Below are 27,554 nucleotides of genomic sequence, written 5' to 3' on the forward strand. Positions count from 1 at the left end.
CCAATTAACCTAATTGCATGCTAGCAGACAATTGAGATTTAGACTTCAAATTCCTCTTGGTGACATTCCTTTTCCATTAAGGAGATCGCCATTTGACCTACGGCTACCTCTGCACATATTCAACAACATGCTCTGTCATCAGAAGTTAGCAACATCTCGCTGATTTTGGTCCGGTTGCATGGTGATAACTTGGATTTGGCTACATCATGAATCCTGCATTTGTTCTTCAAACCAGTGGTAGGGAAGCGAGATCAATTTATTCCCCAAATGTACTCTTCCTTTACAAACGCACTCATCTTTCAGCTCCAAAGTGTAAATGAGCTTAAAACCTCCGTCCAGGGATTTCTCAAGCTCACCAATAGCTCCAATGCCAAGTCTACGTAACCGATACATCTGCTTTTAAAAACTTTTGGTCTTGACTAAAGTTCTGATATATTTTGAAGATCATTAAAGCGTATCAAAACTAAACATTTTTACTTTACGTGGAAGGGTAGACAACAGTGAGATCGTCTTTTTTTTTTTTTTTTTTTTTTAATATCCCCTTCACAGCGGCTATGTCACCTGCGCAGTGTGAGATTGGGTGACGTAGCAAGAGGAAGATGGCGGTGCCGATGCTCCCCGCACACTGGGACAAAGAGGAATTCCAGGACGACGCGGGATCCGATTGTGAAAAGGACCAGCGTCATCGAGGGATCTGCAAGAATAAAGGTTATTTTTTTAATTTTAGTTTCGCTTTAACTTGTTGCTTCATTCAATATCTTAGATTGTGTACACACGTCAGATGATTCTTTTTTGATAATTGCTTCAGGGCTGATATGGAATGTGAATTTGACGTGTTTACAGCACTCGGCGTTCATGGATCCATCCTAGAGCATGGACGAACGATTGTAATGGAAGTGAATGGGTAGAAAGTGAAGTGGGTGCCATTCCGTTTATCTCCCCTTTCCATAGAGCAAAGCGTCTCCAACGACGATTATTGCACGTGTGTATGCAGCCTTAGACTTTTTGTTTCGTTCCCGGCCCTGTGTTTCCAGAACATTTCCCCAACAAACGCCCTCTCTGTAATAATTTTCAGAGCTTGGAACAGCCAGAGAGAGAGAGAGTATAAATAAATCAACATTCATAGCCGAGTTCCAACCATGGCATTCCTCCAGACTGTCAGCGATCCTTTTACTGAAATGTTTGCTGACCTCTGACCTCCTGGGTTTGGAGCCAGTTGAGCGGTTCTGTCCCGGAAGGGTTAAAGCACTTGTCCTGAAGTGTGTTTCCCCAAGTTAGGCCCAGTAATCTGACACTGTGTAAACTGAGGCCGGTGAGATCACCCAGAGCCAGCAGGAACGTCTTTCAGTGCTCAGGAGGCCGCAGAGCGCAGCTTTTACAGGCCAGATGTGATATAAACAAGCGGTAGAGTAAAATCTCAGGCCTAGTCTGTCATTCAGCAGAGTGTTGGTTTGCCAGAGACTGACAGATAGGTTTGAGCTTTCTTAAGACAAAAGTATTTTTCTTTCTTTTTTTTCCATCATATTGCAAAGCTAACGGCAATCAGTAAAATCTCATATAAGCTTTAACATGTCCATGCAATTTTAAAAGGTGTTTTCAATATTTCTGCAGCTTTCGTTTTTTCCCCAATTGAGCTCTTGGGTTGTCACTCTGATGCATGCATCCCTGGTGGAGACTGTAAGAACCTATGCCAACAGACACAGTCCATCATTACTGCCATCCTGCAGCATGGTGGCTCAGTGGTTAGCACTGCGGTCTTTGTACTGTTAGATCCCAGGTTTGAATCTCGGCCAGGACACTATCTGCATGGAGTTTGCAGGTTCTCCATGTGTTTGCATGGATTTCCTCTGGGTACTCACATTTCCAAAAACATACAGTTAATTGGCTTCCCCCCAAAATTAATCTTAGACTGTAAAAAAGACATATGACTATGGTAGGGACATTAGATTGTGAGCTCCTTTGAGATAGCTAGTGACATGACTATGGACTTTGTATAGTGCTGCTTAATATGTCAGCACTATATAAATACTGTATAATAATAATCCTAAAGCTGGTCCAAAACAATGATGTGCAGTTCATGCAGGATTGAGGAATAGTTGAGGCCTTTTCACAACTGGAGTATGAAATCTGCACCATTGGCAGAGACTGGGCACAAAGCAAAGGCTTCTGGGCACCCAAGAATAGAAAACCACACCGCAGGTAATTAGATTTGCTTGGTGTGCTGTAAGTCTACGTACACACATCAGATAATTCTCATCAGATTATCATTTCAGCGCTAATATCGGTTGAGATGGATCTGTCCTGGCAGATCCATGAATGACCGCAATGCAGGTGAAGGGTAGAGAGCGCACCTGGTGCCGCTTACTCATTCTCCCCCCTACCCTCTCCATAGAGCCAAATGGAATTGTATGCACAGCACTCGTTCATACGTCTTTCAGTGTTTTGACGTTGACAAAAGTCTAGCCTAACTGTGGACCAAATCTTCAAACAACTGCATGGCCAAAAGCAACTTGCCGCCATCTGGTAGCCTTGCCACAATCTAATGCAGCTCCCTTCAAAAAATGGTGCCAAACTGCTCCTATAAACTTAAATGGAATAGGTTGGGATCACAGCTGGGCCTACCGTGGCCCTTGGAAGACAAGGACACTGTTGCTCGAATAAGAACTTTCATGGCTGAGCATACCATAATTCCTTATGTCAAGATATTTTTTAACGAAAGCTTCAGATTTAAATGTATTTGAAATTACAATAATATGTTGAAGCTCAAAATATTTTTTAGTAATGGGGTTTACATATCATTTAGGTCCTTGTGTGTTTTTATAAATGTTATATTTAAGAGAAGCTTAATAAGGTAAAGCCATAATATTGACTATGAGCGGGAGACTGAAGCCACTTTGTAGCTGCACACTTGGCCATTGTCAGTCTGGGCACATGGAGCCGTTCACTCAAACTCCGGCCTCGATTAAAATGATTTCCCTTGCAAATGCATTTTTAAACAGCCTGATTTATCATGTGCCAAAATATGCTCTTGTATTCTTGCTATTTAATTTAAATTAGTTTCTGCTTCACTATAGGATTAAGGTTTGAGTGTTGATATCTTTAAAGCTTTACACCAGCTAGCCGGGGGTTATTTATGAGACTCTCTTAACCTGTTTGTTCCTAGTCAACGGCGGCTGGTAATTCTTCACCGCAGAGACCGTTTTCCATTGCCTCCTCGGCCGTATTGTAAAAATCTTCATTGGACGGGCCTCGTTTATATTGGAGAGAGGACGTGTACAATTTGTTCTCCATTATGCACAGCTACACTGCAACCCAATGCATTCAATAAAAAAAACTGGGCCAGTGAAGCCCCATTGAGTTCGATTGAAATAGATCACATGATCTGCCAAACCTGGTCTTTTTTGCCCTAATTTTTTTAATCACACCCCACAGTCCCGAACTTGGTGTAGGATTGGGCTCATTTGCAATTCACGTAGCTGTGTTTTAATAATTTGTGGTGCAGCCATAGTACTGCCTTGGCAAAAGTAGGTCTACGTACACACATGCAGTAATTGTCGTTGGAAAGGATCTTTTGCGATCCTTTCCAAAGACAAAAGACTACACGATGCATGAACAAGCGCTATACATACAGCACCATTCTTCTCTATGGATAGGGGAGGGGGGTGAATGACAGAGCGGCACCCCACTGTGCTCTCTCCCCTTCACTTTCATTGATGTTCCTCATTCGCCATCCGTGGATCTGCCAGGATGGACGACGGAACAATGAGTGCTGTACACATGCCAGATTCTCATCCGATGTCAGCCCTGAGGTGATTATCGTACAAGAATCATCTGGTGTGTGTACGTAGCCTAAGTTTTTTTTGGAGTGGTGCTTTAAAGTGCAATTAAAGTTTTGTGATTCAGGCAGGTTGATTTTGCAGAAAAGAACAGGTGATGCCCCTTCAGCAGTAACACATGCACATGCGCAGCTCAGTATGGGTTTGCCAGAGAACCCGGCACAGCCAAGGGAAGCTAGAATGTGCCAGGTTCTATGGCAAACCCATACTGAGCTGCACATGTGCAGCTTATCAAAGTTTTAAGTGATTTCCCGCGCACATGTCATCCCCGGACGGCCAATCAAGATGGTGGAAGATTCTTTGGAAGGTAAAGAAAAAGGAGGATGCCTGCCCCCGCGATGATGGTACAGGGATAGTGAGTAACTCCATGTTTAGGTCCACTTTAGGGGGATTGAAATATCAAGAGAAATGCCTTATATTGTTTTAAAGCTAACTCTAACCTTACCCTCTTCTGTACTGAAATAGTTTGCTTTATAAGAAGCAGTGAAATCAGTAGAAACTGCAGCAAATCAGATTTCCCGGCTGGAGAATGTCTAGCATTATCTAGTCTCGCGATCTGTGGCCCGCTCCCTTTTATTAATTAGATTTCAGTTCTTTTAGCATCACGCGTGGTGTTGCCTAGGGCAGTCTGCATGCAAATACAGCCTGCCTAGAATTGACAACTCATGCAGATTCACATCCACCCATCCAGGCATTTATATATATATACCAATCTAGTTTACTCATTGTATCCGGGCTAAAATCTCTTGATCTCAAGATGCATTCAGATGTATTCAGAAATCTATTTACAGCACCTTGCTGGCCCCTCCAGCCATAATCTAACTTCATTGCATAGAGAAGCACACAAACCTCTTAGAATAAACTGGTTTTATCTAAGAATATATTGAGCATGTTGATGAGGATTATAATTCATCCTTCATACAAGAGACTGAAATAGACAAATGCAACCAATGAACAATGTCTTCAACCTTCTGTGCAGCAGGTGCTTTGAACTGATTTGTAGATTTGAATTTACCAGACCTTGCATTCCTGTGCAAGTTTTTTTTATTTGACAGCCCTACCACTGGATTAGAAAAGCAGAGAGATTGTGCATTATGAGCAGTGTTCAACCCAGAAATTTGGGAGGAAATTGTAGGCAGGTGGCCTTGTATTGTCACCCATATCTTCAGTAACCACCCAAAAACAGCCATGTGGTTACTAAAAAGTGCTGGGTGGTGTGCCCGCCTAAAAGGGGCTGGGGAGAACACTGGGGTCCCCCGCCTTTCCATGATCCAGTAATGTTGCCTTAGCTTTGATGACATCTTAAGCATTTTAAATACTTTTGCATACCTGTTGAACTTTAAATCATGCAGCCCTGATATTGCTTTAGTGCCCTAAATATGGTGATAACAAAAAACTCCTTTAGCAAAGAGACTATTATGACCTCTGTATATTTTCTTTTCATTGATATCTGTGTTGGGGAAATTTTCTTCTCTCTACTTGCCCTGCAAACTCCCTTTCACACAGTTACACAGGGGGGTTACTATGGTGCAAATCTTGATGGAAGCACAGTTTGCCCCTGCAAACACAAAGTCACGGGTGCAAAAGGAACAAGAAAAGTCTATATACTTACCTTTCCTTGTGCTGAAATGCTGCTTCACTTTCTGGCCGCAGCAGACATTCCACGTGTGCTGGCGGTAGTAACCGCTGCGTCCCGGCATGGGCACCAAGCATTTGACCCATCCAAGAGGGTCAAATACTTGCAGCAGTCAAGTAAAAACAAAAGAAGGTTGCTCTGAATGTTTTACTGAAGTAACTGCTTGAAAAGAGCTGCCCTACCATCAACACCCCCCCACCACCACCTCCACTTTCTATAACCAGAGCTTCATAGAGTGCCACGTTAATGCCGGTTCTGCTCATGTAAAATGATACTTTAATGTTTTCATTCTCACATTGTTAAACTCATTCTCTTTGGGGAAAAGTGTAAACATGAAGCCCTTACAGTGATCGAGCACCAGTCACAGACTTCATCCCTTGCATTTGGAACCCAGAGAAAGACATTCTTGTATTTTTCTTTTTTTCTGTATTAAATAACTATAGTGATAAGAATCAGCCTTCAAGGGAATGTTGTTTTTTTAGTCTGATATAACAGAGGACCTTATCACTGTAGAGGTAACTTATTTTGATGATATATTCTAGTATGCTGTATATCTGCAGTTGCATAAGTATATATACCAGGACGGCACGGTGGCTCAGTGGTTAGCACACTGGCCTTTGCAGGTCCCAGGTTTGAATCTCAGCCAGGACACTATCTGCATGGAGTTTGAAGGTTCTCCCTGTGTTTGCCTGGGTTTCCTCCAGGGACTCCGGTTTCCTCCCACATTCCAAAAACATGCAATTAGGTTAACTGGCCCAAACTGCCCTTTGACTGTGTTAATGACGTATGACAATGGTAGGGACATTAGATTGTGAGCTCCTTTGAGGGACAGTTAGTGACATGACTTTGGACTTAGTAAAGCACTGTGTAATATGTCTTGCTAATAATAATATACAGAAACAAATGTTCTCCTTGCTCCTACCGCTTCTTCCAAACAACATTGGGTGCTGATGAGGTCTGTCCATCCATGGCAGCTGGACTTATATTGACACTCCAGAATACCCTGCCATTGGGGATATCCAAAATACAAAATAGATTCCCCTTGGAACCCCAAAATGTATAAAGTAGAGGTACCAATACAGTTGTATGTTCCTGGCAAGGTCACCAATAAAGCCTAATGCAACCACCATAGACTGGTTAGCTGCAATATATTTTTTTTATACTGGGGTGAGATACTTTATAATTGTGTTTCGGGTGTATAGACAAGCTCACCTGAAGTAACTTACAGGGAGATCTTGTTCTTCTGCTTATCTAAGAACAGCTCCTGTTCCTCTCCCCAGCTCCTTTTGGCTGGGTGTACCTCCCGGCACTCTTTAGTAGCCACCCGGCTGTTTCGGGGTAGTTACTGAAAAATTAGGTCACAATACAGGGGCTGCCACCCACCTAAAGCTTTTTCCGACTCAGTTTAAAAATAAATTCTAGGACAAATACTGAGGAAGCTGTAAAACTACAGGCTTTGCTGATATACCATATTATTTGTGTACGAATAAAAGAAGGCTTTGCAGAATGACATATCTTTTTGGCAGCTGAACACTCTACATATATGTATTTCAGCTGGATATTTGGTGCCAGGCCTTTTCTTCTGAAGCTGTACATTCACATTCACCATACACACTTGATAAGATTGAAATCCTTCTTCCTTTTGAGATGTCATTTTTTTTCTTTTTTTCATCTAAAAGGGGGTTTCTTTTGAGATGCAAAGCTTAGGGAGAAAGACGCAGTTCTGGCGCTTGGGGGGGACTCGGGCAGATAAACAAAGAGGGCATCTGGGGAAAATTAGGCCACATAAAAGGAACAGATAGGTTGGGAAAACCGGCTCCTATTGAAGGCACAAAAGGAGCCGATATTCAAAAGCCTGTTTGAGGTTTTCTTGTAAGGGGAGAAAAACCCACTTAGAAAACATATTTACATATTTAACGCTATCACACCTCTCCTTGCCTTCTCCCAGCAGGATTTGTCATTCAATATTAATTTGTCTGTGTTTTTGTGTCTTCAGCTGTAATTGTAAACCAATTAGAGGTATTGACACAATGCAGAAACATTGGTGGCCCGAAATCAAATTAGAAACTTTCTGCCTCACTTTTACACCAAATATAAAGTATTTAACCTGTTGAAAACCTAAAATGGGCTAAGAATTACCAGTCATGCTCCCCATGATTTAGGTCTATTTCAGCAATAACAAATCCTATTTATTATTTTAAAGCAGTTTTTCTCAATCTTTTTAACATGGGGTACCCCTTGATATAACTTTCAGGTCTTCAGGGAACCCCCGGCTATATTTACTATATCCACGGATTATAGTACAATAGTTTGGTGGTCAGTGGGAGGAACGTCACCCTTACAGATAGCCAAAAAGATCATTGGTGTCACTTAAACTGATCTGAGAATCACAAAGTGCTTATTGCTCAAGGAACCCTTGTTGAGAAACTATGTTCCTCATCTCTGCTTTTGAGCTAATCTACAATAGAACTAAACCCAAAATATTCACCTATACCTGTTCTGTCGCTAATAATATTTTACCATGCAGTGTTTTCTCCAGCCCCTTTTAGCCGGGCGTACCACCTGGCATTTTTCCGGTGACCACCTGACTGTTTTAGGTTGGTTACTGAAGAGTTGGGTCACAGTACAAGGGCTGCCACCTGCCTACAATTTCTTACCACGCAGCTTGAACATGGTCATGCCCATACCATGACCATGTCCTCAGATTTACCACTGACACATTTTTTTTGTCTTTTCAGTTGGCTAAGAAGATACGGGAGAAATTTAACCGCTATTTGGATGTGGTGACCCGCAACAAGCAAGTGGTGGAGGCATCCTATACGGCCCATTTGACGTCACCACTCACTGCCATCCAAGATTGCTGCACCATCCCGCCATCAATGATGGAGTAAGTCCTGTTTTTTTTTTTGTGGATGGCCTCATATATTTTTGTATAATGAAAGTAATGTAGTTTAACATATAGACAAGTGGCTAGAATTGTGTTTTAATAGTTACCTGTGCTGTCAGCATTTTGTTATGTGAAAGGTTCCACGTGACCTATATTGCACATTTTTGTTTTTTTGTGTTAGCTGTATTTTTGTGTGGTCATTCACAGTGTGAGTTTATTCTTTGTTATTCCTGCAAACTATACTGCATTGAGTTCAACTTAATAATTTATTTTTTGTCTATATGTGTTTCAACTTAATGCAACTTATTATGGCAACTTAATTACGGTTACTTTAAAGCAGTGTCCTTTTGTGGTGCAGTCTATGGCCGCCGCCTCCTTTCCCCGATGGCACCGTCTATGGCCGCCGCCTCCTTTCCCCGATGGCACCGTCTATGGCCGCCGCCTCCTTTCCCGCACCGTCTATGGCCGCCGCCTCCTTTCCCCGATGGCACCGTCTATGGCCGCCGCCTCCTTTCCCCGATGGCACCGTCTATGGCTGCCAGCCCCCTTTCCCGGATTGGAGCAGTCTGTGCCCGCCGGCCCCCTTTCCTGAGTGGCGCAGTGTCCTATCCCATGTTGCTCAGTCTGTGGCCCCCGGCCCCCTTTCCTGGTTGCCCACCATATTTGCACAGTCTCTCCCATGCCATGTTGCACAGTCTGTGGCTTAATTACCTTCTGTGTAACAATTCATTCAATTCATTTTGCAGAAATTGACATTTCTCATTCTCCATTTTCAGCAAAATCTATAAAACTGTCCTTAAAAGCAGTGTTGTGTTTTCGAACATTCACTGACAAAAAACCCTTTATAAGTGCACCCTAAATCCCTGTAAAAATGAATTATCTTTATTACAGTGGTTTATATTCAGCTGTAATCCAAACAATATGCTGGTCCCATAGATGGCTGATTAGAGCAGACAGAGGCAGGCTGACTTCTGATGGAAAACATTTGGACCACCTTGTATGGTGGGCTCATTTTCTAGCAAGACAGCCTGATCCCACCTCCTGTAAGGTGGGGTGATGAGATCTGATACCGTATGACCCGGTGGTTTTTGGAAGCGGCACCAAGTTTGTTTCACAATTCACCTAATTAATATATGGAGTTGTTCCACTGCCAAACAAGAAAGCAAAAGGTCAGTTTCTTATTTCTAGTATAGTGTACCTAGACTTCAGGGAAGGTTTTCTTTGAATGATAGAAACAAGCAGTGGGACTATTTTGAGCATTGTTTGCAGCTTGCAGGCCAATTAATGGGATAATGAACCGATAAACATCGGTTCTTTCTCCTGCCTGGTACAGAGGCCCCTTCTGTGGATCAAAGCTGGAGGCAACGTTGTCGGCATTTTGTACACAATTTGGCCATATGCAGACTGTGTATTGCACAGAAACATAATGGGAAAATACAAGTTGGCTTTAAACCCTCTTTGATCATATTTAATTATCTAGAAATACACTCCTTCTTTCCTGCTGCATGAAGTATAGGGTCAATATTGGTCTATCCTCATGATAGATGATAATGGTCAAAACATATATACTAGTGCCTATCGTGAATTGGTACAGATGGTGATTGCACAGCCTGGCAATAAGATACCAGTGGCTTTCTTCATTTATTACACATGGTAATTACACCCCGGAATATAAATACAAATTCCTATCCTCATTTGGTGCTGGTGTTGATTGCACATCTAAGTTCTACTGCCTGTTGCCATTGGGTGCAGGTGTTTGGAGCACTGCATTATATGCGGATATATATCATTAATATATTCTTATTTCATTGTTCACTCCAGTCCCTTTTAGCCAGGCGTTCCGCCCAGCACTTTTCAGTAACCACCCGACTGTTTTTAGGTTCTACTGGTTGTTCCCATTTTGTACAGGTGTTTAAAGCACTAAATGGTATAAAGATATGTTGTTATTTCATTGTTCACTCCAACCCCTTTTAGCTGGGCGTTTTGCCCAGCCATTTTCAGTAACCACCCAGCTGTTTTTGGGTGGTTGCTGACAAGCCGATTCACAGTACAGGGGCACAGGACAGTTGGTGTATAATACACAAACACTGGAAAAATTGAACATACTAAGAGGATGGGCATTGGAAAGCTAGAACAAAGAATAGGGGCCTTAAAACACTGTCGGAATTATGGGGAGTTACAACAATAAAACTAAACTTGTCATTTGTTCCCCTGCCCACTTTTTGATCACCAAACAAAAACACTGATATCTTTTTTTCACTCCTAGATTGTTAGCTCTTTAGGGCAGGGACCTCTCCTCCTCCTGTGTCCCTGTCTGTATCTGTCTGTCATTTGCAACCCCTATTTAATGTGCAGCGCTGCATAATATGTTGGCGCTATATAAATCCTGTATAATAATAATGCTAGTGCTGATTTCCTTTGCTTGTCATATAGGTGAACACCAATACGTCTGCACATTTTTAATGCTGAAATACACTGAAAAATCATCACGGCAAGCACAGCAACATGCAATAAAATGACCTGAATATAACTTGGGTGTGTCCTTACTATTTAACCATTGTTTCCCTAATATTCTATAATTTGTTTTTTTTTTTGTTGCAATAGAATATTCTTTACTTCAAAACCCAAATCCTCGGTTTTACGGTGTGAACCAAGGCCACATCAAAAAAAGCCCTCAGCCAAAGCGAGCGCAGGCTTGATGTTCAGATTCAAAAGCTCCTGCAAGCTTATTTCATCTTCCGCACTGCTGATCTCCCAGCTTGTAAATCCTGTTGGGGGGGGAGAGAGAATAAAAATGACTGCAGCCTGATGGGAATTAAGTTTCTGAAGTTCAAAGCCAGCACTACATCAGAGCAGCTGTCAGTCAAGTTGAGCATGGTGGAGGCTACCGGGGAGTGGGTATCTCGGAGGGAAGCGGATCAAAGTGGGCGTCACGGTGCTGTTTTCTCCCCTGGGAGGCACTTTCGATCAGTTCTTCATTAAACTGAATCCAGAAGGCACTTTTCTCTTCCCCTCCACCATTTCTTTCCCCTCCCGTCATTTTTTTTCCTCCTTGTTCTAAATGCAACTTCCCTTGAAAATGATTTTCAGGCTGCTTTTTGATCTCCTGAAAGTCGGTGAAGAAACCAATTACAGTTCTATATATGTGTTTTCTTGCCTTTCCCGGGGAGAGGAGCTGTATTTTTTTTTTTTTTGCAGCGTCCTTTGTCGTCAGTGTCATTTAGCTCGCAAGGAAAATCGTTTTCCTCCTCTTCACCGTTATTTTTAACTCTTGGGGGAAGCGCCATGCTGTTTCTGCCGGCTTTGAAGCTGGGAGATTTTCTTGTTTTTGAGCTGCCGTGCGCTTTATACGGTGTGTACTTTCTGCTGTCTGAAGCTGTTCGTTCTTTGTTGCTTTTTCTCCTAATTGACGGCATTGCGCTGCGGCATTTTGTACTACATGCACGTTCCCCCTGTGTGTTTTAAGACCTGCTGCGACTGTCCCGGTCTAAAAATCTGTGCATTTTTTTTTACACTTTGCCAAAGCTTCTTTGGGTTTTCTACCAGTCTGGCAGTAGATTAGTGCGGGCCGCTTGTGTTTCCTCTGCTCGACAGTACACAATAAATATTAGTACAAGAGCTTTATAACTTTGCAAGATAAAAGTACAGAGATATTTTACCAGGCCTTCACCCCCTTAATGCTTTTCTCTGTATACATTGGTCAGTTTTTTGTTTTCGCAGATAAGGAACAAAGGATTTTACTTTTGTGTTTATTAATGCAAAGCTAACCAATATGGCAGAGTCTAGAAAAAAGCCATTGCTGCCTCCTGTACCAAAATGTGTTGGTGGGGCAATGGTTGGATTGTTGGGAACTGAGCCTGCTGAACATAAACACAGCCACCATAAGAGATACTCAATTTCTAGCCTTGGGCTACATACACACGTCAGATGATTCTCATCCAATAATCGCATCAGGGCTAATATCGGACGAGAATTTGGCATGTGTACAGCACTCGTTGTTCATGGATCCGTCCTGGTGGATTCACGGGCGACGAACGATCGTAATGGAAGTGAGGGGGAGAGAGCGCAGTGGGGTTCTGCGGGGCGTAGTCCCCCCCCCCCCCTCTCCATGGAGCAGATTGGTGCTCAATCATGCATCGTTCAATCCTTCATTCAGTCGTTAAAATCCTCCACTCCATCGTTCAAATCCTTTCCAATGACAAATATTGAACGTGTGTATGCATCCTTATTCTGGTTATATCCCTACAGCGATCTGGCAGTTTTGGGGTTGCCTGGTGGGTGATAACTCTCCAAACATTGGATGTGTCATAATGGCAAATGATTGCAACATTTCTAAGCTTCATGCTTTCCTTCATACAGAAGAGGAAAGGAAAGAATCAATCTGCTTATACTGCCACACTTAGGCTGGGTATACACGTTAGACTTTTGTTCGTTGTAAAGGATCTTTCACGATCCTTTCCAATGACGAAAGGCTGAAACATGCATGAAAGAGTGCTGTACATACAGAGAGGAAGGGGGAGAACCAGCGAGTGTCTGAAAGCTTAATATTGGTTATCATTGCTTTGTCTACAAGCCACCGGCTGATTTTGTTTTACCAAAAGTGGGTTTTTAGCTAAAAACTTGATATTAATGTTTTATTTTTTTTTTTCTCTTTTACAGCTTTGATGGAAACTTCAACACCAACGTCTCCAAAACCATCAGCTGCGACAGACTCTCTACTACAGTGAACAGCCGAGCGTTTAATCCTGGCAGGGACCTAAACTCCGGTTGGTATCTTTATTGCTTACATTGAGAGAATTAATAATTAACAGTTAACAATCAATTAATTGTTATTTATTAAATGTGTGTTTGGAGAAATCATACACTGGACTGCTCCTCTGCACAGCTTTGTGTTTTAAATATTCACATGATTGGTAGGAGGTTGGTAGTGAGTTCTGGTATTCTGTTAATCAAATTAATGAATTGTAAGGCCGCCCCATTAAACATCAATTTTTGGTGCTTTAACAAAAATTAAAGAAGAAGGAAAGATAGAGGGGAGTTTGTGTGGCCAAAAATATTGCTTCTTTATAGCAAAAAAAATCACATGGTACAGTTTTTCTCGTTGTGATATAAAGTGTATATGCAAAAATGAATTAAAGTGCAGATTACAGTGGTTGAGATTGTCCCATACATTCATTAACTTCAGGCGTAAGTGGTGCTGTAAAATGCAAAAAGAAAAAAATGCCGAGTTTGTCTTGGTCATTAAAGAGTTACAATATGTTGCAGGAAAGCTCATCACTTAAAGAGGAACTAAAGTCAAAAGTCCTCCTAAACAAAAAAAAGAATCCACTTACCTTTAATCCCGCAGTGCTGTCGATCGGTCCAAAGGTGTCTTCCATCGGCTCCCGCGTCGTCCTGGCACCCGTCTTCGTGCACTCCAGGCGCTGCCATCTTTTCCTCTTCTTCCAGGTTCTTCTACCTACGTCACCTGACCCAGGCGCAAGATCAGGTGATGTAGGTAGGAAGAAAATTACCAATCTCACTGTGCATTCGTGGGATCGGCAATTTTTTTCCCCTTTTCATGAAAAGGCTTCAGAAAGAGCACCCAAGAGCCTCCCGGGATGCAGGACGTAGGTATCCCAGGAGGCTTTGCACTCCCATTCATTCTCGAATTAGGGGGGCGGTGCTGCACCCTTTAAAAAAAAAAAAAGCGTTGCAATGAAAAAAAAAAAACAAACAGAACTTTTACTTTACGTAAAAGGGTTGTCTACCCTTTTATGTTAAGTAAAACTTGTGAGTTTAGGTACGCTTTAAGATCACCCTCAACCTCATCTGTGTTTAGCAAAAGATTCCTTCTGCAAGTTAAGCAAACCACCCCCCTCCCCCCATCAAACCTCAGTCCTGCACATAAACGAGCAGGGAAGCCCCGTTCGTATCTGAGTCGTCCGCATGTCAGATGTCCGGGGACTACCTGTATATAAATTCTGAACGAAATACCAGGCTCAACTAGTCATCAAACTCCCAATTAAAGTTGGAGTGATAATGGTATGAAATGTTAGGGAGGTCTCTAAGCTGACGCGTTTCGCCTCCACCATACTATATAGGTATATAGGTACTATATATATAGGTACTATAAAATGAACATAATACATGGTCATAACCAATGAAAGGTAAGAGTTGTAATAAAGATATGTGGTTTCTTTCCTTCTTTTACATTGTTGTTCATTTTAACTTTGAAATTGAAGTCTCATATAATATGAGCAAGGCCAGAGACTTACCTATCACTCCTGCAGTTATGGCGGGCCTGATTGTTCCTCTTGGAGCCCCTGTTGTGTGATATGGAGTCTTTAGCTTTCCCACAACCCAAGAAATAGGAGATCTAAACCTTGGAATTTGCAAAGAAATAGGAACAGAAGGAGTTAATCGTCCTGTGTACATATTTACAAACATTAATATACTTTTCATGCTCTGTGTAACTTACAGCCCTGGAAAAACAATAACTTAAATTCCACTGAGACTTTTTTATGTTAGGGGGAAAAAGAGCCTTGCAGTGTTTTGAAAAGAATTTTGGCTCTTGCTCAATGAAACCCTCCTGTACACTATCTTGGCTGAAGTTCATTTACTATAGGCCATTACGCGGCGACTGTTTACGCGGCGTAGAGGCTGCGCTCCAGGCACTTAGGGACTGTTTATAATTTAATGGCGGGTTCCAAAGTTCATGTCTTCAATCCGTCTTTCAGCCGGCTAGAAAGTGGACTCATCTTGGGTGTAAACACTTCACTTCTATATATAAAGTGACTGATGATGTTTATGGAGGGTCTTTAATAAAGAGAAGGTAGATTACCAATATATATCTCCTCCAGGGTCACGTTCAGCTCAATGGGAGATGATGGATGACTAGAGCTGCATATGGAATTGATACTTTTTTTTATAAACATTCCAAGTTGGAGCCAGGAGGGACCCAGCTCAAGTTCTTTGTCTTTAATACATCTCACATTCTTTGGTGTTAAAGTAGATTCTGCAAAAAGTTCTTTTTGAGTGGGGAACGATTTACTGCTTTGCTACCATTGTGAAAAATTTCAGTGTTTTGGATGACTTTGATCACTAAGACTGGATTCACGCAGGCAAATATTTTTCTTCAGATAGACTTCTGGTGCGCAAAAATGATCAGATGTGAAGTGAATTGGAAGTAAAATATACTACCAAATTAGTTGTTACCAGACAATTTTTCGCTGAATCAATTTTGGTATTCCTACTACTACTATATTTATATAGCGCCAACAATTTGTGCAACATTGTACAAAGTCCATAGTCATGTCACTAGCTGTACCTTAAAGGAGCTCACAAGCTAATGCCCTTACCATAGTCATATGTCTTTTAATACAGTCTAAGGTCAATTTTTTGGGGTAAGCCAGTTACCCTAACTGCATGTTTTTGTTATGTGGGAAACCCACACAAACACAGGGAGAACCTGCAAACTCCATGTGGATAGTGTCCTGGCCGAGATTGAAACCTGTGACCCATTATTGCAAAGGACAGGGTGCTAACCACTGAGCTTCCATGCTGCCCATAGTAAATCTTGATCAGGGGTGCATCATGTGTATAACAGTTCTTACACATCCAACCAATTGCTTTCTGACTTTTCTTTCACAAAGTGATCAGATCAGAAAGGCCCAGTCTGCAATTGGAAGATTATTTGTTCACAATAATATCTATATATGTTTTTCTGATCACCTAGTGTACATTTTGCAGAAAATGTAGGTTATAAAATCAGTTGTGCCAATATTGTGCAACATAAAAATTTGTAACCGCCGACCATTCTACAGGCCCTCTGCCTTCAGAAAATTGAGAATGTTTTGTGGTTTTACACATTTTTTGTGAGTCGTGAAAAGAAATTTGCTCCAGCTGCAGAAGAGTTAAAGTATTTAGAGCAACATAGTAATTATCCTATTGAGGCATTTGGATTTTCAGATCAAATTTTTATGTTCAACAGAGCTATATGAGCCAAGATTATGTTTTTTCTGTGCTATGACTTTGTATCTGCTATGTGTCTGTTTGTGTCTGCTATGGGTCTGTGTGCGCTCTGACTTTGTGTCTTCTATGTGTCTGTGTGTGCTATGACTTTGTATCTCATCGGCACTCAGCTCTTCTCATTGTGATTTAAGAACGTAGCCTCTGTGTTGTGTTTGTAAAAAAGTAAAGGGTGCACGCTTAAAATATTCAGATTATTAATAAACAGGATTTATATAGTGCCAACATAATATGTAGCGCTGTACATTAAAAAGGGGTTGCAAATGACAGATACAGACAGTGACACAGGAGAGGACCCTGCCCTGAAGAGCTTACAATCTAGTAGGTGGGGGAAGTATCACACAGTAGGAGGGGAGATATTGAGTGATGGGAAGTAGTGAGGGTTTAAGAGACAGAAAAAGACGGGTAGGGGAGGTTGAAGCGTTGGGTTTTGAGGTCTCTTTTAAATGAGCATAAAGTAGGAGCAAGCCGAATAGGATGAGGAAGACCATTCCAGAGAGTCGGGGCAGCTCTAGAAAAGTCTTGGAGCCGTGCGTGTGATGAGGTTATGAGTGAGGAAGTCATTAGGTCATTGGAGGAGCGAAGAGAGAGGCTAGGGGAGTATTTTTCTATCAGGGCAGAAATGTAAGTGGGACAAGAACTGTAGAGGGATCTGAAGGCAAAGCACAGGAGATGAATTTGATTCTCAGGTGAAATGGAAGCCAAGGAAGAGAACTACAAAGAGATGCAGCAGAAGAGGAGCAATGGGAAGGATGGATAAGTCTGGCTGCAGTGTTCATAATAGATTCCCATATTTCCCTGCACACCAGAAATTTAGCTCCCAAGAATGTGAGCCAATCAGATTCTTTTGCAATGCTGTTTAAGCATTTTTTAGGTATTGGGAACTAGAGGCGTTCTAACAAATATGACAACAGTGTTCTCCTCAGAAACTGTAAGCAGGTGTTGGCCCCATTATTGTGCCCGACTTATCAGCAATCACCCAAAAACAGCCGGGTGACTACTGAAAAATGCAGGGTGGTGCGCCCAGCTAAAAGGGTCTAGGGAGAACATTTGCTTGATGGTGTTTTTAACTTTTCCATACCAAATCCAGAGCTGGAGCTTCATGCTAAGGGCTTGGTCACAGAAACACATGCTATGGCAGCGCACAGTAAATGTGTATTGCAGTGCCATTTTTTGTGTGCTGCAGTTTTCCTGTTGCAGCTATCTTTAGCTAAGGTATGTTACTAGCACATTTAAAATAAATCAGCTGGTTGTATACAGAATGCCCCTTTAAACTGTGTAGTATTGTAAACGGGACCTAAATGCAATGTGCATAGTGTCCTTATGATCTTTTATTTCCAGCTGGAAAAACTATTTTGGGAGGGTAGTATTATTTCTGTGAGATGTAATAAATACTTGGAATGTGTAACACTTGTATGTTATTTACCTTGTATCAGTTTTCTTCCTAAAAGCAAGGTGGGAAGAAGCTATAGGTGGATGACAGCCCCTGTATTGTGACCCAACTTTTCAGTAACAACCTAAAAACAGCCGAGTGTTTATTGAAAAGTGCCGGGTGGTGCACCCAGCTAAAAGGGTCTGGGGAGAATACTGCCTTGTATGAACTTATTATAAAAGTGTAACTGATACAACTGACACAGTTGTTAACAGAGCTCAGTGGCTCGAAGGTATGCTCAATAATTAAGAGGAGGAACTCCTCTCCCTCCCTAACTTCTCCAGTTCATTATAAGCAGTAGGCAGGATTAGGTGTGACTAGGTGCTGATTGACAAGCTACAGGCTTGGAATTAGCAGTGACAACGTTGAAATCCTCATTCTCTTTCAACAGGCATTTGTGAAACTTTGCAGAGGTATCAAGAAAAAAAAAGTGCACATGCACCTTAAACTATTTTTTAAATGGCAGGCCATAGTTCTACTTTAAAATACCAAAACTGTTTCCATTATAGTTTCCTTTGTTGCTTACTTCTAGAACTGAGATAAGTTGACTACACTTAGCTCTCCCTTTTTAATCCCATTTCCCTTGCTGCCATTATGATGATTTGGCTTTATCGGTGGCATAGTGGCTCAGGGGCTTGCTTTTTCAGCACTGGGGTCCCACGTTGGAATCCTAGGACATTATCTGCATGGAATTTGTATGTTCCCCCGTGTTTGCATTCGTTTCCTCCCATATCCCAAAAACATGCAGCTATGTTAATTGGTTTCCCCTCCCTAAAAAATTGGCCTTATCCTGTGGTAATGCCATATGACTGTGTTATGGGCATTAGATTTTGAGCCCCCTTTTGAGGTCAGTTAGTGACATGACTGCAGACTTTGTGAAGCGCTATGTAATATGTTAGCACTATATAAATACAAGTTAATAATAATAATTGCTTCCTGATTTTCTGGCTTGGTATAGATGAGGAATTCTGTCACTTTTTTACAGCCGGCTTGTTCTTGGTCTCCAATATCTCCAGAAAGTTTACCCCTTCCCTAGTCTGCCCCAAACTGAAAAATATTTACTTTGCATACAATTTAGGATTCATATCCCATGTTCTTACTAGTACAACATCCTTCCAAGTTGTAAAAACATGTTCTTTTATTATTTGCACCCATCCTCATAAATTAGTTTATTCCACATCCAGACAATATAGCAATTTCCAAAGCGTTGTCATAAACCACATTTACACCTCTATTGTCATGCCCTTTTTTCTTGTGTTCTTTTATCTCTACCTACAGAGAAGATGAGATTACCGCTAAATCCTGCTAATAGTTACCATTCCCTGCTTAGTCTCTATCCTTTGTGTAGCAAATCTGCTAATTTCAGGCTTGTATAATGCAGACTGTGGTTGTAACCTCCGCTGTGTTGGATTGTTTGCATTTTAGGTTCCCAGGCATGGGCAAGGTTTTGCAGAAGGTTATACAGGCTTAATTTTATAGATTTGTTTTTTGTTTTATAAAGCTAGATTCCTGTTAAAGTCTTCCATAGATGAGGATTCTCTCCTGTACTACATCTGATTTCATTGCACAGTGTTCTCCCAGCTGCACCACCCCATTTTAGTAACCATCTGGCTGCTTTTGGTGGTTACTGAAAAGTTGGGTCACAATACAGAGGACGCAGCTCACCTACAGCTTCTTCCCATCCAGCTGTAAAAAAATTCTGGGGAGAAAACTGTTGCAAATTGTGAGCTTCTCTGCAATAAATGTTGCACGAAGTCTGATAGTGCCAACCTCATTTCCTGGTTCAAACCTGTTCAACATAATCTAGCCCAGGGGTGTACAAACTTTTTGCAAAGAGGGCCAGATTTGGTAAAGGTGAAAATGTGTGGGGACCGACCACTAACCAGGGTTAGTGCGGGTGTGGTCTGTGCAGGTCCCGCACAGCACTCGCCCACCAGGGTGATGTCTGGTGTCAGTCCAGGCTCTGTGCAGAGCACGTTCTTGGAATCAGAGTGGGTGTGGTCCGTGCGGGTTCTGCACAGCACACGCCCACTATATTGACGTAGGGGATTCCCTGTGATGACAGCGGCTGCGGGCCGGTGGAAATCTAAACACGGGCCGCAATTGGGCCTTTAGACATGCCTGATCTAGCCCATGGTTTCTCAGTTCTTCCCACTGATCACCTCGCCAATATACTGTGAGCTGTGTTCAAAAGAAGAGGAAGAAAGAAGAGGAAGCTTTTATTGCAGTTAAATATATACAGGTAAAAACAGTCACTTTTATTTCTAGTATAATGTTTGGTCACACAGCACATACAAAAAACAATATACCATTTCATACAGCATCAATATTTCATGTCAAGTCAAAAACTTATCCTAATCATAGAGTAAGGATGGTGTTGATATGTTAAAATATTGTTCGGGTTTCCAGATTCAGAAAATAAGACTTGTGCCCGACGCGTTTCACATACTTTGGCTTCCTCAAGGGATGTGGATACTTTCAGAACCCAACTACAAATGTCAAAAGATAATCTCTGTCACCAAATATTCTATTCTGTTGAAGAAGCTTTATACTTGCCTGTCAGAGGGCCATTGTGTTGATACCTTGCTCTTTCGCAAAACTTCAGGCACCAATTCTATCCAAAACAAGGTGTGTGAAATAGCGTGTCCCCAATTGACCATTATGATTCCTCCTGACGACCCCTAAACAGATCACAGTAGTGATGTTTGAGTTTCCAGGAGACACCTTTGTGTGTCAGATAAAGATTTTTGGGGCAATGTAGCTCTGCAGTAGAGCGAAGATACCAGGTGAGTATAAAGTCACATTTCCTAAATTTCCTTTTCTGCAGTTTCTTTTTAAATCTGCAACATTGTAACTTTCTAGTAATTCACAAGGTGAGAGTTTGCAACATGTCCTGATATAAAACTGTATAAGACAAGTTGTTGAATGCAACCAAAGACTGCACAGACACCAGAACTTACATGTTTGTCTCTTCTCAATCGGGGGAAGTAATGTGGATGATAGTTACACAGGTTACATAAGTATATCAGGTTCAACCACCAGGGAAATAAAAATACCTCCAATATAAACCCTATAGACATAGTTGATCCAAAGAAAGGCAAACAAAACCCTTGTTTGATGATAATAGAACAAAAATGGCTTCCTTGAGTAGAGATAAAAACAGATGAAGACATAGGGCCTGATTTATTAAAGCTCTTTAGGGCTGGAGAGGATACACGTTCATCAGTAAACCTGGGTGATCCAGCAAATCTGCAATGGATCTGGTCCAGGATTTAAAAAATTACCAAATGAGTTTAAGAAATCCATTCCAGGTTTGCTGGATCACCCAGCCTTACTGATAAAAATGTGTGCTCTCCATTCTTGGAGGGCTTTAATAAATCAGGGGGAGAAGGTGGTAATGTGATCTGTGTGAGAAGTAACACTTACTGGGATTGTTACATTTACACATTACTTGTCATGAGCATACTTAACATAAAAACCTCTCATGCTTGATCCACTTTAAATCCCACTTTCTAGGGTTCTTCTTCAGCTCTGTGCTGGAGCACCTGCAAATATTAAGTTTCCTTTTAAGCTATGTGACAGTTTTCCAGGATTTACAAGCTGCTCCCCTCCTGGAGATTATAGGAGTGCATGTGAAGTCTTGCATCCCAAGATCTCTGTCAGTGACATTAACCTGTAATGCCCTCTCTTCTCCGTGTTTATCTAGTGTCCGATTTGTGGAAGGAGATACCTCGTGACACTTGCCGATGAGTGAATCTTTCCTCGGCTCTGCAGATAACGTGCTTTAATGCTTTTTATTGACAGTTGGAGACAGCTGAGGTGTTTCCCACTAATGGCCATGTTTGATGGATCTCAGTGCCATGTCTCCTTTACAGTAAACAGATATCATTTCCATGACCTCATACTGAATTCACACCATGGTCATGTATGCACGTAGTGTGTTTTCCAGTGGTAAATCAGGTTTTGTTCGTTTAGATTTGAAGGCTTACTTCGCTGAGTAGAAAATAAATATGTTGCTGGCTAGCTTTAACTTAAATACATGCATGTAAAGGAGATGGTTAACCTTCAAAAGAGTTTGGATTTGTGTTCATACAGTCCTGAGATTTACATCATCCATCTAGCAGAGCTGAAGACCTGATTTTTCTCTGCTGCAGTTCAGTAAGGAATAAAAGCCTTGTCCAGTTGCTAGCCTGTGACTGACCAGTGGAAAGGGGAGCTGCACAATTAAAGTGGACCTATGGCCACAATTTTTACTTTACATAAGATGGTAGACAACCTTTTTATGTAAGGTAAATGGAATCATTAAAAAAAATAGTGAATCCTCTCCCCTTTGTGGCAGTAAAGATAGAATGGGAGTGCAAAGCCTCCTGTGATCCTAGGTCACACATCGTGCATGATCATGCATGTGCAGAAGAAGGGGCTTTTGCATACATGCATGCGCAGGGAGAATTACACTTTTTTTACAGGTACAGCAGCATACATCACCCAAACTTGTGCCGTGCGAGATCGAATAATGTGCCAAGAGAACGAAGGAAGATGGCGGCACCCATCGCTTTGGTGGAACTTTTAAGGACAGCACAAGACCCAACCCAGAAAAGATCCAGAGGGATCTGCGGAAGTAAAGGCACCGGAATTTTTTTTTGTTTGTTCTGCTTTAAAGCAGAACTTTCACTAAAAAGAAAAAAAGCCTTTTCGGCTCCCTCTTCTTTCCTGAGCTCCCTGTTCTGTCCGGCACCTACATCTTTCTTTCGGGTTCTTCCTCATGTCACCCAACCTGCGCTGCCTGGGTGCAAGATCGGGTGACATGTCTTTTTCCAAATGTAAAAAAAAAAAAAAAACATGTTTACACATGTCTGCTTTTACTCATGCGAAGAACGAGCAACACACAGCCTCCTTGGATATGTGACATAAGTATCCATAGAGGTTGAGAGTTTCCCTAGATATTTGGAAGAAGGGAACATCCCCAAAATTGTTATAAGAAAAAAAAATTCTAAAAAAATTTTTTTTCCCATTAAGGTAAAGGGACAGCTACCCATTTACCTTATGTTAAAGTGTGATGATGGGTCCACTTTAAATCCTTGTCATTTTTTCTATCGGCATGTCTCTTTGCAGTACAGCACGTCTGATTGGCTGCTAATGCTGCTTCTTCCTCTCACTGGCTATGCCTTGCTATATATAGTGGATTGCAAGAAGCTGATCCCAAGTCAAATTCTGGTACTTGCCACACACACACACTTACACACACACACACACACGCACACACGCATGTAGCATAGACTGTAGACATACACACAGTGTGTCACAGAGCTGTAACTGGAATATGAAGGGTGGATACGCAGGGCTTATTAAGCGCTGTACAAAAACTTGAGGCCGCCAGATGTTTTCTCTTCTGATTGAAGTTGTAAACAATGCATGCCGTCTCTGAGCAATTAATCGCACTTCTGTTTGTTGTTGCTGTCAATATTCTAAGTGAGAAGAGTGTGGGGAGGGGTGGAGGGAGCCTTTTAGAAGTTCTTTAAGCTATCCAAATTTATTTGACAATCAAAAAGTGGAAATATAAAATACAGAGACAGTTCATATTCCAATAATTGGAGTTGGCTGCTAGTTTTTGGAACACTTACAGAAACACAATTCCAACACAATTTTGACTTCTTGGATTTGGGACTTCATGTATCTGTTCTTGTATTTGAATTCTTTTTTCTTTCTAAAATCTTTTTTTTTGCATCTGTTTGACTTGCAGTTCTTGCAGACAATCTGAAATCTAACCCCGGGATCAAGTGGCAATACTTCAGCTCTGAGGAAGGAATTTTCACTGTGTTTCCAGCACACAAGTTCAGATGTAAAGGGAACTACGAGCACCGCAGCAGGTGAGTGATCCAATACAAACTGCACATCTAAGAGAAGCCATCATTGTCTCAACTCAGAAGTTTTATATATATATATATATATATATATATATATATATATATATATATATATATATATATATATATATAAGTTCACAAAAATGTTTAATTACATTTGGTTATTAATTTACGGTTCTTGTTTTCTCTATATACAAAATAAGCACATAGTGGCACACTGCCATCTATAGGCAGAAGAACTTTGCAAGCAAACTTCTCCAGCTTGATTGGCCGTGATGGTGATCACATGATAGAAAACTATACATATTGGCTGCCAATTAATAATACAATACCTGTGTCTTTAGCAACAGTATAGTCTCAGAACTAGACACGCGACAATAGTTCAAAGCCTCAAAATAGATTGATGTTTTCACAGCATTGGGTAATCTATTGGCTGTACCTATCAGCCCTAAGGCTCATCTTACTAAGCTATAAGCAGTGTTCTCCCCAGTCCCTTTTAACTGGGCGTACCACCCGCCACTTTTCACTAACCACCTGGCTGTTTTTGAGTGGTTCCTGTTGAGTAAAATGTTAGTTCACAATACAGAGGCTGCTACCTACCCAGAGCTTCTTCCCACACAGCCTAAATTCTGGGTTAAACACTGTATCACCACTATTTGCCATTAACAAATATTTTCAACAGTAACTAATAGTAGCTAAAACTTGCATAGCAAAATTACTGTAATGGCAAATAATATAGGCCATGGCTTAAACGATTGCTGTCATCTGACCATGTTCAGCTTGCAAAGGAGCATTTCATATATATATTGTGCTGCCATAACATAAATCCACTGGCCCTTACCATTAAAGGGAGGTTAGGCGCTTTTCTTTGTTACAGCTATCCACTTTCAATTAAAGCCAGTTAGAGAGACACAGGATACCCACCCTGGGCCATAAAGGATCGGACCTAAATAGGCATATGTCAGAAAATATGTAATGGTAGGAGTTTCGGTTTAAAAATTTGAATAGTTGGCAGCTATGTTGCTAATTTTAATATTTGGTGGAACTGATCTTCCTTGCTAAGCATGCTTCCACTAATTTGAGAAGTGAAGGTCTAGGTTGTTCTCAGCAGTTCGCTTGACAATCTGTTTATATAGCCAAGCATCAGAGATTAGTTTTCAACACATTCCAACTCAATCAGGCCCCTTCTCAGATGCCTGCGCAAGCACATTAGACACCCCTCTCGTCTATGTTAGACAGACAGACAGAGAGGCTGGAGCCCAGAATCTGAGTGATGCTTGAATGGTTTACGCAATGAACCTTCGAGACTCAGATCATTAAAGCTGGCGATTTGTCTTCCACATTGTACAATGCTTGTGAGTTCCAGGGTCTGTTCAGCTAGGTGTTGTTGGAGAGGCTTGTACAGAAATCTTTAGGTTTGTTTGGCAGAAGCACTTCAGACACGAGTGACCAAACTGACTTGATAAAGATATCTTGCTGCTGTTGCGTTAATATGTATGGGTGCAATTCCTGGCATAACGCTGATTTAAATTGCTCCATTCAGTTTCAGATCACCCAGTAATAGTCTGTCTTGGGGTTCAGGACCACATTTCAGTGTTTTCCAGTCTTCCAGAACAATATAATTTGTGTGAATAAGGTACTGAGACATTTTGAGGTTCTTGCCAAAGGGGTGCCAATTTGCGCACTGCTCGCAGTGATGTAATGACGCGACTGTGACAGCAGGCGAAAGCAGAACATTGGTTCCAGTAGTGGCAGAGTAAACACTGCCTAATGGGGAAATTGGCTTTGCTGAGCTTTAATTGCCATCGGTCTGATCTTGTGATGTAGTCACAGGCAGCTGGGGCTTTACTTCCCACAGGAACCAGAGCACTGTCAGGCAGCTGGACACGGATTTACAACCCTTTGAACATTTCAAAATGTTATTATTATTAAACTATGTTTAAAAATTACCAACATTTTACTCAGTGCTGTACATTAAATAGGGGTTGCAAAGGACAGATAGATACAGACAATGACACAGGAGGAGTAGAGGATCCTTCCCAGAAGAGCTTACAATCTAAGAAATCATTTTGCTAGCTGTTTTTTTAGTCTTTATTACTTTTGTAAAGACTTTAAAAAAGGTTCAAAAGTTTTCTTAGCAGCTTATTTTCTTTTCTATTTTACATATAGTTACATAGGTTGACTATGTCAGGACATATGACATCAAGTCCATCACCAAGACAAAAGACATTTGTCCCAAGTTCAACCGGTAGGGAAATAAACATACCCTAGATCAGGGGTGCCCAACAGGTGGATCGCGATCTACCGGTGGATCGCAAAGGCAACACCAGTAGATCTTGGAGCCCTGCCTTTCAAAATAAACTCTACCGCGCATGGGAATTATTAAGTCCAAGTTTTTATTGTTGGTAGATCATTTTTACTTGGTCATTTTAAAAGTAGGTCGCAAGCCGAAAAAGTGTGGGCACCCCTGCCCTAGATAATAAACCCTATGGACATAGTTGATCCAGAGGAAGGCAGAAAACACCCTTTTGAAAAAAAGCTAAAGATTCATCTCCAGCAAGGTGAACACAGAGCAGCAAAGTAGTGGCATCAAAAAATCTGTTCAGGTTATCAGTCAAAGGCAGCGGTGCCTTAAATAATCTAACACTGCAGATATAAAGCGATGGACGACAAACACTTCTAATGGAAGTTGAAGTGAAGGGGAGAGAGCACAGCAAGGGTGCGGCTCAATCGTTCTTGCCCTTCCCATAGAGCATTGTATGTACAGCGCTCGTTCATGCATTGTGCAGTCTTTTGTCATTGGAAAGGGTTGTGAAAGATCCTCCCCAACGACAATTATTGCATGTGTGTACACAGCCTAAGGCTACAGACCTGAAGTCCCCAAGTTTAGGAAGTGACAGTTTTCAGGAAGATTGTAAAGCATAATGTACATTTTTCAAGTTTCTGCTATTTCTAGGCTTTTCCTCTAAAATAACAGATCTTCTTGGGTTCAGGTCTAATCTATTGTCATTATTATTTTTCTGAACATTGTAATAAATTAAACAGGTGAAAATAGCAGAAAGCTAATTCTTTTTCTCTGTATTTATCTAGACCCATCTATGTTTCCACGGTGAGACCGCAGTCCAAGCACATTGTGGTCATTGTGGATCACGGAGCTTCAATCACCGAGACGCAGCTGCAGATAGCCAAAGATGCTGCAAATGTAATTCTGAACTCCATCGATGAACATGATAAGGTGGGTGAAAAATTTACGTGAAACTCTTTTTAATGATGTCCGTTTAATAATCAGTCAAAGTTCTTGTTTTAGAATCCATTTTTGGAGGGGTTTCACATCTTGCAAGTAATAGGCTATAAGCTTAATTCAGAAAGTTTTAATGTAAGAATAAGTATCTGTATTTTTAGTTTTGATTGTGTGATTTGTAATTTTTACATTTTCATTAGGCTCATCTGAAAATAACCCAGCTGTGTTAGCTTTGTGAATTAAGCAGCTCATATGAATATATCCCAAGGTAACTTCTCTCAGTTTGGCTTTTAACCTCCCTAAAGGTAACCCCGAGTGAGATTCGGGGTAGAAAAATGTTGCTAAAAGTGGTAACCTCGAGTCACACTCAGGGTATGTAAACCTATGGGAAGGTTAGTAAATAAAGCGCTTACCTGATCTGCCGGCGTCCAGCGCCGCGATCCTCGTCTTCTTTCTTCTTCCTTCTTCTGCATCCGATGAGTCACCGGGTAGTTCCGGTGCATGTGTATGTACGTTGCCGGCAGGGCGGGAAATTCAAAAAACCTATTTGTATTGCATTCAATACAAAATCCCTGTATTGAATGCAATACATTGGATTTTTATGTGTAAAAGCAGTACATTGTTTTCAAGAACATTTATTTTACAGTA

The 27,554-nt window shown here is 41.4% G+C and overlaps 1 protein-coding gene across 1 annotated transcript in view; it reads left to right on the top strand.

Annotated features, from left to right (window-relative positions):
- Positions 1 to 27,554, top strand: part of CACHD1 (cache domain containing 1) — a 102,420-nt gene that overhangs the window by 45,645 nt on the left and 29,221 nt on the right. The window contains exons 3-6 of the mRNA XM_072419398.1: positions 8,211 to 8,359; positions 13,019 to 13,125; positions 23,542 to 23,668; positions 26,756 to 26,900. Of these exons, the coding sequence (XP_072275499.1) occupies positions 8,211 to 8,359; positions 13,019 to 13,125; positions 23,542 to 23,668; positions 26,756 to 26,900 (528 nt within the window). The remainder of the gene's footprint in view (positions 1 to 8,210; positions 8,360 to 13,018; positions 13,126 to 23,541; positions 23,669 to 26,755; positions 26,901 to 27,554) is intronic.

Source organism: Pyxicephalus adspersus, chromosome 8 (assembly GCF_032062135.1).
Source record: "Pyxicephalus adspersus chromosome 8, UCB_Pads_2.0, whole genome shotgun sequence".
In the NCBI taxonomy this organism is placed as follows: Eukaryota; Metazoa; Chordata; class Amphibia; order Anura; family Pyxicephalidae; genus Pyxicephalus; species Pyxicephalus adspersus.